Source organism: Cyrtonyx montezumae, unplaced genomic scaffold, assembly GCF_038088225.1.
Source record: "Cyrtonyx montezumae isolate F1298 unplaced genomic scaffold, pur_monq_1.0 scaffold_2, whole genome shotgun sequence".
NCBI lineage: Eukaryota > Metazoa > Chordata > Aves > Galliformes > Odontophoridae > Cyrtonyx > Cyrtonyx montezumae.
Window position 1 is genome coordinate 15,348,277 of NW_027071936.1, and position 16,614 is coordinate 15,364,890.

At 36.1% G+C, this 16,614-nt stretch overlaps 1 protein-coding gene across 2 annotated transcripts in view; it reads left to right on the forward strand.

Annotated features, from left to right (window-relative positions):
- The window catches only part of CCSER1 (coiled-coil serine rich protein 1), a 623,183-nt gene that overhangs the window by 391,197 nt on the left and 215,372 nt on the right, over positions 1–16,614 (forward strand). The window contains exon 10 of one of the 2 annotated variants that reach the window (XM_065736483.1): positions 3,268–3,433. The exons of the other annotated variant lie outside the window; for it this stretch is intronic. Coding sequence (XP_065592555.1) covers positions 3,268–3,348 — 81 coding nt within the window. The 3' untranslated portion in view covers positions 3,349–3,433. Of the gene's footprint in view, positions 1–3,267; positions 3,434–16,614 lie in introns of those variants that run through there. 2 annotated transcript variants of the gene reach the window in all.

Sequence of the window (16,614 nt, forward strand, 5' to 3'; positions counted from 1 at the left end):
TACAAAGACAATCTGATAGGATTTACAACTTGGAAGTTGAAATGTCAAAACTTTATGAGGGAGCCAAAAGCCTTCAAAGATGTGAAGTGTCCTGGTGTGATTAACATGATGGCTTTACTACTTGACTACTCTGAAAGTCGATTGGCAGGCCAACTGCCATGCATACTGAGAGAAGACATTGGAAAGTAATGCAGGTTTCTTAGAAAGCTGCTTGTTTTCTTCTCAAAGTCAAGGTATCTCCACCTAGAATTACAGTCTTCAGTTACGCTTACTAAGAATGGTTTAAAAGATGTTTGGGGTCTTGCCGAATGAGCCATATGTGCAAGAGGCTGATAAGCGAGGGATGTCTTAAATAACCACTGCCGATTTTTACCTCCTTCACCTTCCTGTTTCTCCACAGCCTTATTATATTGAGATATGAAGAATTCATGTGTCAACCAAGTTAATAGAATAGGAGATAAGTAGATAGAACTTGCGTTGTTTCTGATCGTAAGGTTAAGTGATACAACTCCAGCTAAGGTAGGTCGTCCTCTGATTCATGCTGGAAACATGCAAGTGCGTAAGCATGTGCCATTGCAGCTGAGCTTTTGTTAGAATGTGTCTTGAAAGCAGAATCAAACAATCACAGTATAATTCTCGTACTGAAAGGCTTCCAATTCAGTGTTGCTTAGTCTTTGGATGTGAAGTTTGTCCAAAATTTTCTTCTACCTGGTCCGGAAGTTAGTATGATTTCTACAGTGTGCTCTCTCTGTTTTCTTTGTTGCTGATAAGGTTGATTTCAGAACTCTGAACTGCTGTTCTGTGTTTTTGTTCTCCTACTTTACTCGTTCCTCATTTAATGTCTGCCCTCTCCTTTTTACTGATCACATTGTTTTGCTAGGACTTCTATAGACTGATATTTGTGTTATTGTTCCTGATCAGCTTAACTGTTTGATTTATGTAGCTGCATGCCATAATTATCTTTCCTTGTTGGCTACCAGTGTTGTGTTTACAACAATGTTGGGTGATTCTTATCTAGGGACAGACTCCAAACACCTGTACTACCATGCAGATTAAAAATTAGTGTGTCCATGCTAATATATTTATGAGATAGATTTGTATGTTTTTCTACATAACCTTGTGCTTTTCACTCTCAAGTCTTCGCCGCTGCTGTCTGTGGAACCTCTGTGTTTACAGAGGAGGGAATAACAGTTGTAGAACAGGATGCTCTGTTTCTGCTTCCTCCCAGTCCTCCTTCTCCCCCCTGGCAGCCAGGGCTCATGGTTTTACTGTAAGGGACTGCAGTACATTATGTCCTCTGCTTTAGGAAGGTGGGGGAAGAAAATGCTAACTAACAAAAGCTTTCTAGTTTAATGAAATACGTTTAAGTCTGCAGTATGATTCAGTTTGTTAGAATGCCTTTTGCCACCAATAACACCCTGCTGTGTTTTACTAACCACTAAAACACTAGGTATTTGCTGTTTGATTTTTGTAAAGTTTGCAACATAAATGAGCTTAGAAAGTAAACTGGGTTCTGGGAAAGAAGCTGGGAGTTGCAATGGGGAAATGAGACAGGCTTCAATTAATCACTTTATTTTATGTTCTGTAGTGGTGCTCAATTAGTATGAATAGTCTTCAGTTTTGATTTGTAGAGTGCTACTTGGCTACTAGCTGCCAGTTTAAATAATTGTAGTAAAATACAGCTTTTATACAACAGTGGAGTTTCTTTGTGGACCAAAATCAGTTTAATACTGCAGTGTCCACATCTTTTAAAATATAATCTTTCTATAAGTCAGTCTCTAATTGCAATGTGTTTTTCTTACCTTTCTACTTGCTCATCTTCCTACTCACTCTGTATTTCTATGTCATGTCATAAGCTTATTCTGTCTTCATGTCGGCAGTAATGCTGTTATCTTGGTTTCAAATTCCAGTCAAATATAAGGCATTAGTGACAGTAAGTGTGGTCAGTATTCATTCTGTTCTTATTTTGAGCTATCTCAGGGTATGGAAGAAAGGGCATAAGGTGGAGATTTAGTTATTACAGTTCATTCATACTAATTATTTAATTTACATCTTTGTCTGCTTTAGTATGGTCACTGCCTTCTTTGTGGAGTACTCTGCAAGTTCTTCACTTAAGTGTATGATTCTGTCTTTCTGGACATTTTGTCTTTTTTTTCCTTCATGTAATACTTTTTAGTGAGCGTGACTGAACAGAATTTTATTCTGTTTTCATCACGCCACAGTTGCATTGTTTCTACTGTGAAGGTGCCGCGAGGCAGTTTATCACACCTGTAACTATTAACTAAATAAGCAGTTGTCCCTAGAAATAATAGCATACTTTTAGCATGCATCTGCTTTTACATGTGCTACTAACAGATATTACATTTCATTAACTTTTGCTTGAGTTTTTAAAATATATTTTTGTCTTGGAATGATACTTCACTAATTCTGTTCATGCATGCCACTGAGTCCCTGTGTTTATCTTGACTGTAATGCTACAGATGGGTTTGGGAATCTTAACAGCACTGAAATCTTTTTGGTTTGGTTCCTTTGCAAATGAGTTATCAAAATAAAAGGTAATTTACTAACAGAAAGTAGATTTCAAAATTCAGTGTATTATGAAAAAGTAAATGAATTGACTATTTATTAAATAAGTTTCAACTTAATAGAAGTTTTCCAGCATAGATTTTGTAATTTGGAGCATATTTCCATAATACAGATAAACATATATACACACACTCACACACATGTTATCACTTATATAAATAAATGAATATAGACTCAATTTGAAGAAAGGACAGATAAGCAAAGTTGAAGAATTAGCTGTGGTAACTACTGTATTATAAAACAAGGTAGTTTAAGCAACTTGTGTTTTTCATATGCAAATGCGTCTATTTGGAGTGCTTCTCAGTGCAGCTTGATCTACTTGATTTCCTCACAGTGAGGAAATATCTTCTTGTTGTGTGTATTCTGTATGTAGTTTCCCTCTATTAGCATGATCTGTCTCATTCTGGTGACCTTTTTCCTGTACAAAGATGGCACCTGTAATAAATTACTAGAACCATTATGTACAAGCTGAGGAGCTGTATTTCCATTTTTGTATGTAGTCACTTAATTCCATTACGTTGTTGATTAGTGTGAAAGAAGCTTTATTATTAGATACTGCCTGCATATCTGCCGAAATGAACATTTTTTATATGACTCTGTATTACCATCAAACCATGTATCTTTTAAGATTTCATTCCATTTTTTTCATTTTTTTCTTTTTTTCTTTTTTCTCTTTTAAAGGCCCTGTGGAGTTCTCCATGTTCAGAAGGCTTAGTTTGCAAACCTATCAGCCTCAAATTGGTTCCATCATTATTAAATTAAAAAACATTTGGACACTCTTCATTTATGGATTTAATTAAATGCTAATGTATATTAAATGAGTTACGAGCTACCATTATTGGTAAAATCTACTGCGTAGTATTTGCATCGTCAGCTGTCAAACCTGACTTTTGGCTGCAATATTTTCATTAATATTTAGGTAAATAAATAGTAAGTTATCGTGAAGCTATTATCTGAAATAAAATTCAGTTGTTCTTATTGCGTGCATTTTAATCTATTGGTGGTTCACAACAAGTAAGGGAATACTTCAGTGATGATTGTCTCTGAGATTGGAAAATCCATCTTTGAGATCTGGAAACCTTAAAAAAAAACCTCGTAATTTTGAAACCTTTTATTTGCTGTCTTCCAGTAGTAAAAAGTTTGCACCATTTGTGAATACAGCATCGATGCCTTCCAGAGTATGTTCTACTTGATGAATATTTATTTTTGTAATTTTTATGTGAGGTCCAAGAGACGTTTCTGCAGGGTGTTTCATTGTCTTTCACGATGTTATAATTTGCCTGATGTTATCATGGAATGGGATAGCTAATCCTAACAACATGCACTGTGATTTTTGAATGCATTAGGAGCCTACCTTTTTATGTATTTCGACTTCCAAGAGGTGTTGCTAAGACCGCTGACGCTTGTGAGCCAAGTAAATATATCATGTTTGATGAATGTGACTGTGCCAAACTGTCAGGAAAAAAATAGTCGCTGGATCATGTCTTGATTAAGCAAGAAATCTGAAGCAAAATGGAAGGTTCACTGCAAACCCTGCCACCATTCTTAGTTGCTTCAGTGTTCCTTTTCCTCTTATTGACTTCCTTCACCTGGGGATATACTCTACACCCACCTTTATGAGGTAAGATGAGGAAGTGATTGTGACAGCAGCATGCTTACAAGTTTCCTACAAATAAATTGTTCTGCAAAGATAAGATGTTACTTGGAATCTTTGTACTGTGCCATTTTGATGAAGTCGCATAGCTTCTAGTGGGTTCACTTAACCTGAGCAACTGTTTACTATTCATGGATTTAATTTCGAGCAGAAGCCATTTTATTCTAATTTAAATTTAACGTTTCACAGGATATTCTGAAATGGATCCAAACTGAGAATAAAAGCAATCATCTAAAAATTCTCTTAACAGTTGAAAGTGAGTGGATTTTTTACAGTTGATGTTGCATTGTTGTGGCTGATTACTGTACCACTTAACATGGTGCTGCGATTTACTGGTCTTCCTTCCTATCTTTTTCTTTTGTTCGTAACAACCAACTCCAGCATTCTTTCAGTTAAGCTTCCTGAGACATATTTGTGTGTGAAATTGTACAGTTGTCATTATATTTACCAAAGGTAATTGAAAACACAGTGAAGTAGCAACTAAGTAATTTACATAAGAAAAACTAAGTGACCAGTGCATTTATCCTTTTTGAACTTGACTTTCCATAATGAACATCATCTGCTACCTTTCTTCCTTCTTTTCCTGGGTACTTGAGAATCCTTTTTAAAGCCTTTCGGCATAGAATTGCCTGGCTTATGCTCTCTGTCATACTTCCTTTTTTCATCACCATTTTTATTATGCTAATATTTTCAGTCTGTGTAGGATAATGCTATTTGGAAGAGGATAGAGAAAGCATTTTTCATTGTGATGCGTTGGCACAGAGACCTGTATGCTGCTTAAAGAAATAGGTTTTGAGAATTAAGAGAGCTATGAAAAAAAAACTTACTGTGCAAGTCAGGCAAAGAAGAAAAGTTGAAGAAAAATAAGACAATTCTAGAGCTCAGATGAGAAGAAAAACTGGTTTCACTTCTTAAATAATCAGTTTACCTGTTTCTCCTAAGTCCTCATGAAACAGTACGTGAAATACTCAGATGTCTAGTGTATTTCAGAAACTGCCACTCTACTGCAGAGTTGCTATGGCTGTTGCTCAGTGAAAAACTGAATAAAGTCCTGTGACTTTGGGACTTGGGAGCGTGGGTTTGGCTTTTAATTGCCTATTTCCAACACACTTTTCTGCTTCTTTCTTTTTCCTTGCCTTGATAATATGAACCAATAAGGAATTGCTCTGGGTTGTTGTTTTGCTTCCAAAGCTTTCTAATAGCATGGACAAAAATTGTGGTAAGTGGTATTTAGACTTCAGGAAGACCCCATCAGCATGTCAACTGAGTTTATTAAGCATGCAGGCTGCTTGATCTGTGAATTATTTCAAATGGACAGCTATTTTTTCAACATCTCTTCCTTTGTGGGTTTCCTTGAAAATCCTGAGTGGATTTTCTCTTTACAGTTATTTGACAGTAGACATCACTACAGTAGTAGCATTCAGATCTAATGCTTATTGCGAGGCTCAAAGAATTGTTGACAGGACAGTTACTTTAGTATGAGAACATAAACCAATGCTGAAGTTCTTACTTACAATAGGATTTGTTTTTTTGTTTTTTTTTCCCTGAATACCTAGTAATAAGGACAATACTTCAGAAAGCAACTTGAGGAACACCCGAGAAAAACAGCTCTTCTTGCCTGAAGCCTGTGTCCTGTTACTGAGTACTGCTAGTTTACTGGAATTCCATGTTGTGATATGGTGTTGGTCAAATATTTGTTTCTCATGCTGAGTGTTGACGCTTAACAAGCGAAGGAGTTCTTTATTTAAACTAGAATGTTATTTTTCTAATTAATGGTTTACAAAAGATATTAAATAACTTAGGTTTGGTTTCTGCGCTTTTCTACAGGGCTGTCCAAATGACTGAATGAAGTGCTGCTTGAATTTGTACAAGAGGGATAAACGTGGAAGTTGAATTAATAGATGTGCCAGTGCATTTTTCTTGTATTACTTTCCAAGAAAAAAATTAACACCATGTTAAAATCTTCTGTGGTAGATGTTAAGAGATGGAGAAGGAATCTGTAACATAGAGAGATTAAAATAGGTAGGGAGGGGGACAGACTGCTCTCCAGAATCTTGGTGCAGAATAAATGCACAAAGTTGCATCCTTCTTAAACTAGCTGGATGTTCTTTCATTTGTCAGTGTGTGTGGAGGTTTTTCTTTTGTTTTTTGTGGTAATTTTGATTTGTTTGATTTGTTCTTAAAACAAAAACGCTGAATTTTTGAAGCAATTTCAGCATGGAAATGTGAACAACTATGTCGGTGGTGTGAAGTTATTCTGCTGTACTTTGAAAGACATTTAGGTCGATAAAAACAAACATGGGCAACAGGTCGTGTAAGAAGCATAGTCATTGAGGATGAGGCTGATTCTTGACATAGTGGTGGTACATATTAGTTACTTATTAAATAGTTAGGACGTCTGTGACTGAGTTCTGGAGTTAAATTTATCCAGTGTTAAATGCTGTCCTTCCAGGTATGTATATACGGTTTGGTCTTTCTAAATACTTTTTGTATTTTTAGTATGCTTTACTTTTAAAACTGAAGGAATTTAGAAGGATGAAGCTAGCAATACTGTTTAACACAGATAATGGAAACAGAAAATATATTTTCTATAACTGAATTATTACTAGTGTTTTCTCACTAGAAATGTGGTGAGAACTGCACCTTAGGTGGGTACTATTGCCTTCTACTCAGGGCAGTGTTTGTTTAGTGTTTAATTCATTTATTAATTTTTAGTAATGGAACTTCTACTACTTAACTGTCAACAGAACATTAGCATTGATGATAAAATAGCAAGAAGAAATGTGAAGGGAAAGGATTACAAATGAGATTAGAGGAACAATGTAGCTTTTCATTTGTAATGCATGAAAAGGCATAATATTGAAAACCAAGTCTGGATGCTCACCATGAAAGGAGAAAAAAATCTGGTTACCAGCAAAAGCACTGCATAAAATACTTAGGAAAATGTATTCTGCATATGTGTACAAGTGATGCTGAAGTTGCTACGCAGCAATTGTATATAGGATGTTACACCTTACATCTACTATTAAGTTCATGACTTCCAGGGAAATTTTTCTTCATTTTTTTAATTCATTTTGGAGCGCTCAAAACTAACTTGATGGTGCTGCTGATGTTAACCATCTTTATAAAATTAAATAATAGCTTTGTGTTTGGGTACTTAAGTGAGTGAATTAGATCTATATTGGGTAATGATGTATGCATACTAATATTTGGGGATGAAATCCAATGTCTTCACTAACAAAACATTATGGTTTTAAGTGAACAAGGGCAAAGCGTGACTGCTTAAGGAGGAATGATGGTTGTGGAGAGCTAGTACTATCATTGTACCTAAAGATGTTAAAAAGTATGAGTTTGCACATCAAAGATGGGAACTTTCCCATGTACATTTAAAGTGTACATTTAATACGTATGTGTGTCTAAGTACATCTGTATTTATTCTTCCAGTTTATTAAATGATAGAGGAGAAATGATGATTATGAGGCCAAATTGAAAGAAAAAATGAAGCCAGACAGTTTTCCCTGATTAGAGTGCAGGTTTACGAGAAGATCCTTTCAGTATGAAAGTGGAACTTTTCTGGCTCCAGTGGAGTTGACTTTAATACTCTGTGTACTTTGATGGGACCCAAAAACCCTGAAAAAAACCCTCACATAATTCCAGAAAAAGAAGCAAAAAGTGAGACTTGCAGTGGACAGTTGACGGTTCAGAATTTGTTCAGTATTTGGTCATATTCTTGCTGTCTCAAGGTTTTTTTTTCTTTTTAATTGCCAGAAGCTTCTTAATGGAGAAACAGGTGGTAACCAGAATTAATTGTCTAATGAAGACTGTTTCATACATACTTATGTTGTTTTGTTATACTTAGTGTTTATATAAAAAAAGAAACGAGGTCAGGTATTTGTAGTGGACAAAGTAAGCGTGTGGTTGCTATGCAGAAAGCTCTCTGAATTGCAAATCTATATATATATAATGAGATGAAAGCACAGGTAATATTTTTAACAGAACTCTGCAACTGTTGAGAGTGTAATGTCAACTCAAGGCAGGGCTGTGCAGTAAGTTGTTTTGAGTCTTCCTGTTCTTTATATAGAATTTGTGACTTTGCTTTTTCAGTGACTGTGGTGGTCTCTGACATTTCACTCCATAAAAGTACAAGTTACTCAAAACAACGACAGCTTGGAACCGGAGCTGGAAATGGACCTTATGTGTAAATGTGTCATAACAGCTGTGTTCAGATGATTGTGAGCCTGAGGCTTCACCAGTGGTGAATCATTGGTGATTGCTTCACCCATGAGCAAATGCCAGGGGAGCATAATTGAGTGAATTTCACCAACTTGTGCATTCTCTCTCTTGTCAGTAGGGGGCGTGCCCCTATTATTGTTATAATTAATAATATTGCTGCTATCACTGAGATCTTTGCTTTAACAGGATTTCTTGACTTAGTGCATTTCCAGCAACCCTCAGAAAGTCTGCTGATGATTCCAAGCTGGGAGGAATGGCTGATGTGCTGGTAGGCATTGCTGCCAGTCAGTGAGACCTGGAAAGGCTGGAGAGTTGGGGAGAAAGCAGAGTTTAAAATGAGCAGGTGTAGAGTCTTACACCTAGGGAGGAATAACCGCATGCACCCGTATAGGCTGGGGAATGATCTGTGAGAGAGGAGCTCTGAGGAGAGGGACCTGGGTTTCTTCGTGGATGACAGGCTGGCTGTGTGGCCACCCTGGTAACCAAGAAGGCCAATGGAACTGTGGGGAGCATTAAGAGGAGGGTGGCCGACATGCTGAGTGAATGCATACATCATTACCCAATATAGATTTAATTCACTCATGTAAGTACCCAACACAAAGCTATTATTTCATTTTATAAAGATGGTTAACAGCAGCAGTACCATCAAGTTAGTTTTGAGTGCTCCTAAATGAAGAAAAAAATGCCCTTTGTGAGGCCTCATCTGGGGTATTGTGACCAGTTCTGGGCTCCCAGTACATAAGAGACAGGGATCTCCTGGAAAGAGTCCATTGGAGGGCTGCAAAGATGATAAAGGGCATGGGACACCTCTTGTAAGGAAAGGCTGAGAGACATGGGTCTGTTCAGCCTTGAAAAAAGAAGATTCAGAGGGGATCTGATCCGTGTATATGAATATGTAGGGAATGGGAGGTAAAAGGACGAGGTTGGATTCTTCTTTGCAGTGTGTGATGATAGGGCGAGGGGAAGTGGCCACAACCTGAAGCATAGGAAGTTCCACACAAACGTGTGTGGGAGCTTCTTCACAGTGCAGTGACGGAGCAGTGGCACAGCTGCACACAGAGGTGCTGGAGTCTCCTTCTCTGGAGACGTTCCAGACCCACGTGGACGCCTACCTGTGCAACCTGGGCTAGGGAGCTGCTTGGGCAGGGGGGGTTGGACTTGAATTTCCCTTCCAACCCCTACTACTGTGTGATTTAATATTCTGGAAAATATGTTCTGCAGTATGACCATGTGTTCTTTGACCCTGTGGTATATTTTTAATTTTTTGTGATAAGTTTTCATGGCTTTCTCAGTTAAATCTGTGTAACGCTTAAAAATGTGTAAGCTTGACATAAACTAAGTAGCAGCTAAACAGCAGGCCAAGTCTAGTTTCCAGCTTGGGGCAAAAAATTCTAAGGCAGCTATTTCAGAGATATCTGTTGAGCCTTAGCAATTTAGTCTGTGAGGAATGGTTACTTTGCAAAATACTAGTAACGGTGTCTAACAGAAAACTGAATGTAATTTGTATACATACAGTATTTCTTGTACTGATAAGAGTATAATTTCAACTTGCTTTTTATAACGGTATTGCTTTTTCCTGATAACAGGTGTGAATTCATCACTAACCTGAATAGCGAAGTCTCTAAGTATTTCTTCATTGTTGGGCTCTGAGAAAATTATTTGACTTATTTGGCTGGCAAGACATTGTGGAAATTGAAGTGAAATACAAAATGAGAACAAAGAGGAAAGCAAAGCCTTTATAAACCAAGCAGAATATATCAATAGTATTTTCTATTTTTTTAATATTTTCTTTTGCAGCAAATATCCACGAAGAGAAATCGAGCTAGGTTCTGAAGGTCTTCATTGCTCAATGCTCTTATTGAATACTGCCCACTTATAGGAATGTAAATGAAAACAATTCTGGCATGATGTCTCTGGTGAATCACCCGTTTACGTAAGGCATTTTAAAATCTGAAGACTGATAATTGCCAATAGACCTGTTTGGAACGAGTTTCTCTCTGAGATTCTATGTCCACATTTGTGTCAATTAGTAAAATATTTGATTATATTTTTTGCTGTGTTTTTAGTTGAATTAATTTCTGTTACTGATAGAAGTTTAATGCTGTTCACATTACCTATAGTGATAATGACACCAGTATCCAGCGTTTGGGGTTTTTTTATTATGGCCTTTTTCAGTAGTTCACTGCCATTATAAGTATGTCGAAGCAGATTAATTGGCCATTACAGACACGTTAGATATATTGCCAAAAGAAAATACCAAATGCTTAAATCAAAAAGCTTTCTGTACTCATTTAAGCAAGGAGGAAAGGAATGAGTTGGCTGACTCTGCTCCTAAAACCTAGCTCTTAGTCTTTCTCTAGTTTCCTGTGGCCATGTCTGCAATTTCCTATTGCTGTTGAGAATTCTTGCAAATTCTGTTAGTCGTGAGATTTTTGTTCTGGCTCGTTATTTTCCCTTGCAGTTGTTCCTTTGCTTTGCTCATTTTCTTTTATCCCACTGTATTATTTTTATTCTTTCTCCACATTACGGTCCCATTTGGTTCCTACTTTTTCGTTTCTATAAAACATCATTTTTATCACCTATGAAGCATGCTTCTAAAATCTAAACAGTAACAAAAAAGATCAAGTAGCACTTTTACCTTGGTATTCTTAGTTTTTATTTTTAAGTGGAAGGGAAGAGGGAGAAGACATTAAATGCAAACTCTCCATATTGGTATAATTCCTCAGGAGTATTAAGGGATGGTTTTCCCATAGTTAAGAGTGATGAAAACCTGTAAAAAGAAAATACGGCTATTTTGAGTTCTGTGGATTGTAGGGTCAGTTTAGGTATCTTTTTAAATGTTTAGAAGGTGTTTTTTTTTCCATATCAGGTAACAAATTCTCTTACTTAAGTATTCTTAAAACCATTAATAGCAGTTTTTAGTTGGTGAGTGTCAAGAGGTATTTGCAGTGTGATGTCAACATAGGCCCTGGACTGACTGTGGAACAGCTCCTTTCAGTTCACCTTGTATGTGCAGAATTTAATTTATAACACTACAAATTCTTTAAGGCATCTACGGAAACGTTTTTACTCCACCACTAGGCTTACTTTTCAGTAGTCTTTTGCAGTACCTTGTATTTGATAATGTATTAAGTTTTTGGTAGATATTGCTACTGTTTTAGCTAAACAGAATGCTTTTTATGTTTGTTGTGTCATATACTGATGGAAGACCTTAGGACAGTAAACCAGAGTGTACAGAGAAGTCACTGATAGTGTGTTCTTTTGTAATGCTGCCTTGTGCACTTGAGTATACATTTCACTGTCCTTGTTATTGCACGCGGACATGCATACATTTCTTAGAACTGAATTTTAGGACTCTAGGGGAGTTACTGTTAGAAGGAAGATGTAATATTTTCATGGTATTGGGCAGCTTTTTTTCTCATAGAGACACTAATTTCAGCTTGGCATCTCTTTTGTATTGGAATCAGCAACTTTGCTTTCTTCTTATCCTTTGCGTGCAAATGATTTAGTGCTCTGCTTTAGTTTTCATAATCTATTATTAGTACCTGTATTTCTGTGTGGATATTAAAACTGTTCAGTAACTTTTGGCCATGTGCTTCTAAAATACACAGCTTACTCTTTTAGTTCAAGTATGTTACTGAAAGACAATAGAAGTATGCACTGAAGATTTTTCATGGCTTTCATGGTTTCACATAAGTCTTTTTGAAAGGTCAGTAACTTAAGGTTTGTAAAACCATTTTGTTGTCTAGGGAGTTCACACCCAGGGGAGGCATGCAGCTGCATTAGATTTTCTTAGCCATTAGAGTCAGAGAAAGCTTCTGCAAAAATATTTACAGCATACAGTTCAGTATCTATAGCCAGAGCAACCTCTGTTTTGATTGAAAATCAAGTAAATTTGAGCACCCTAATTCAGCCTCCATGTTCAGGGTTGCACGGAACTATCCTGAAGGCATTATGACAAGCCATTAGAACGCGAAATGTCTTAGCATTTTCTTAGTATTAAGGTTTCCTTTCAAAGTTACAATTTGATGTTTTGTTTTGTTGGTTTTTTTTTTAGGCACACTGCCAGGACTAGTGAATAAAACCAGAACAGGAATCTATAATGTTATTTTGTAAACCTATACTTACCTAAATCCATGTATAAGATAGGATGTCTAAAACAACTGGTAGGGAAATATCCCACTACACGTGACAGTTGTTCTCTCTTAAACTTCTACCAGTTCTGGATTGGTCGTTAGGAGTTAAAAAAAATTTTTTGAAAAGGTCTTGTGCGTGCCAGAAACTTTAATTCCTTTAATGAAGGATGGAGGGAGGATGATATGAGGAAGAGGAGCAGGTTTTATGGCTCTAAAATGTTTCAAGTTTGTTTCCCCATATTTATTCTGTTTCTTCTTGAAGCGCTCTTAGAATGCTATCACTCCCTATTCTTGTAGATGTGCCTTGTTTGCCTGCTTACAATTCTCTGCTTCTCCAGTCTCCTTTTTCTTCCTTTATTTCTAATATTTCTTTTTAAAGAACTGAGGTATTTCTGCTGTCAGTATATCTGTTTCCATGTGTCTTTGGTGCTTGATTTGAAAAATTGTCTTCCCAACATGCAGCATGTTCTGTATGTGCATTTAATCTTTCCTATCAATGAAATTCGATGCTGGGACGGAGAGTATAACAATGTTGGAAATGCAGAAGCAGTTACTTAAGAGTATGAGTTCAAATGGTATCAGTGAAGTCAAGAATTATAACTTTGTGGTTTAAAATAGAATTTCCAGTTAGGAAAAAATACACAAGTAAAAGACCATTGCAACTTGATCTCACTGTACATCATGTCCCTGCTCATTGCAGGGGAGATGGATTAGATAATTATTAAAGATCTCTTTCAAATCTTAGGGTTCTGTGATTCTATTATGTTCAACTTTTATTTAAAAATCCTTGTGTTAGGAGGGAAAAAAACTAAATAGCTCATGCAGTCTTCAGTTACTTAAATTTGTTTGTCTCATAAGTGAATTGGTGCTTTCCAGTGTTGTTGATCAAATGGTATTTATAGCATTGTAAAAGAAGCACTCCGATGATGTTGGATAGTTGTTCTGATATCTGCTTAGTTTCAGAGGAAGCTACATTTGTGACGTAGGAACTGTCTAGTAACAGCTTATCTTTTTTAGGTTAAGTAATAGCTGTGCTTATGAACTCTCCTTTTTCTAATTTATTTATGATGCCTCTAGTTAGAAGAAGAGGGTAAATGCCACCTCTTGTTACATCATGATAGTATCTAGGCAAGGACTATTATTTCATAACGTTCTGTAAATGAAACAACTCAAATTACAGCATGTAGTACTGAAGATTCATAAATGCTAATATAATTCGAATGTAAAATATCCGAGGTGCTTATTACCATATGTTTTAATAATGCTGTCTTCTCAGAAGGGTTGTTACTTGTTGCAGCAGACATTAACTTCAGTAGCTTAATGTCGCACACAGTGTGCTCATTTGGAGTTTAACTTCCTCCAGTCAAGTCAAAGGTTGCACGAAATGAGTGTTGTACATCTGACCACCCTTCAACAACATGAAAAGAATTCTTGAACAGAATATATGAAAATAATGAAACTGATTTCTGAACTCAATCATTGCTGCCTTTTTTTTGTTGACTAGTCATGTGGGTGCACAAATCCATATTAGTGATGAAGATTTTGTTAAAACATGTATCACTGAATAGGAGGTGCCTAATATATTAGGTTTTGTGCTGCACTTTTCCAAATACAAACAAGTGTTTAAGTTCCAGCAGCAGTTAATGTTCTCCAGGGTCCTAAATATATTTTGTAGTTGCCAATCAAGGTAACTGTTGAATTTTTAATGCCTTGGCAGATATTTCAGACATGGATGATGTCAGTGTGAGGTCTTGATAGGTTGTTGGGGTTTTTTTTAGATTAATTAGAAATAGTTTCAGTTGTTGATTGTTGGTTTATGGGATTTTTGCTTGTTCTTGTTTTTTCCCCATATTTTCCTTTAGTGAAATGGTCATTTTCCAATGTGAATGTTTTGTACATAAAATATGCTTAAAAACAAATTTTGCTAGTTATTATCTATTGCCATGTCACTTACTATGAATGTCTGAAGTTGTGTCTTAGAAAGTATTTTCCATTGAATTTGTCTGGGAGAGGTTTTCCACACTGTGAGCATAGAAGTCTGTTTTGCCATTGAAAGGTGCAAGTAGGCTGCTGTTAAAGGTTTCAGAGTTAGGACCTATCAGTTTTTTTTTCCATAATAAGATCTGGAATGGCATGTGTTGTTCATTCATTTGTATGGTATAAATAGGATAGCATAACTTTTTCATTGTAGGACATTATATCACTGCCTATGTATCATGAGTGTACTAAAAACTATTTACAAGTGCTAGGTGGACAGAAATTGCTTCTTTTAATTAAACTCTGTGAGTTCAGAAATTGCTTGAATTATGTCTTGTTAGCCTTCTGTGGAGTTTTATGTCCACATATTATATTGGTCAGTCAAAGAATGTAAAATGAGTTAGATAGGTGTTTTTGTAGTTTGTTATTCCTTATAGCTTCCTTCAGAAGCTAGTTATCTTGCTCTGTTTGGCTGTTTATTGCCTTTGTGGTATAACTGATTAGTTTCTCATCACCTCCAACTTAGTATAGCAAAGTGCAATACGTAAAAAGTCATGGTGTGGATTATGAGGCAGGGAAAAGTATATCTTGGCTCGTTTTCTCAGTTGTTTCATGTATTAGCACATTAATCTTGGGGATCCTGATTAGTGCAGATCATTAGCACTCCCACAGAGCACGTGCATCCATCGCAAGCCTACATGTGTTGTAGTGTGTTTTGCAGAAGCATGGTTTGTGCTTTACTTTACTCGAGACGTTTCAAAAATGGTATTGAAGTATGTTGTTTCCTTTCTTTCACCCCTCCGCATGCACAAAAAAGTGATTGATTTCATTTAGACTGTTACTTGAGCAAGTGTGGTTCACAATTAATCTTTACTTGTGTGCCAATTAATCCAATTTGCAAAAGCAAATTGAGATTAATGCATATCTTTAAAATTTACACCTAATTACACAGAATATAATCTCTAAATTTGTATAAATAGAAGTCATAATTTTAAACGTAGATAATAAGCAATGTTCTGAACTTAGATTTGCATATACTAATTAAGAACTGCTTCATTGTATTTATGTTTGCAAACAGATTTTGCGCTCATTACTTAGTGCTCTGTGAACAGAGAAATTAACGGGCTGTTTTTGGTAAAGATCCAAAATACACATCTTAAAATGAATTCAGAATCTGAATTCATCTTCTGACATTTTAAGTTTTAAGATGCTATTATATTTTTTGCACGTGTGGATATATTCTTTCCTTCCTGCCCAGTTAATTCCTTGAATAATCGATCTCTGAGTTGCACAATATGGTTAGTTAATAATCTTGCTTTTAAGAATAAAGCAATGGTATTAATTTTGTTAACTGCTTCAGGTGGTCATTAAAAACAGTTTCAGTTACTTTATGTGCTGTTGTGCTAAAACCATGAAGCTACTGAAAGGGAAATCTTAAAGCAGTTTAATGTCTGCTAGGAAAACTTAATGCTATTAGTGTAAGGCTGCCAACAGATAATGTATCTACTAATCAATATTTAAGTTATACATATTTATCTTAATATTTTTAGAAGCACCCATCCTTAACTTCATTCCCTATGCACGACAGAAGCATCTTTGAGCTCCAGCCGTAGTCTAATATCCTGTAAGCCCATGAGTATAGGAGTAAGATGTTTATATAGCATGTTTGCTCCAAATGCTTTATCTCTCTTCTGTTGACAGCTATTCAGTCAACTGTTACTAGGTCTTAAGGGATGATAGTTTAATAATTATGGGAAGAAAGCATTAATATTAATTGGTACAACATGCAATCACTTTTATGCCTGTGCAGTGACAGTATTTGGTTTTCAGGTTTTGCAGATGGGAATTGGTTCATCAGATTTCTTTTTGTGTTACTAACATAGAAGCCAGCGTGGCCCAAAATATGAACAACTTCTCTAAATGCTTATAAAGTCTTCTGTGGACATATTCATTCTTAGCCTTTCTTGTGCCGGTGTATGATACCGTGTCCTAGTCATTGTGATGAAAGAGGGAAGTTGGAAAGTATGT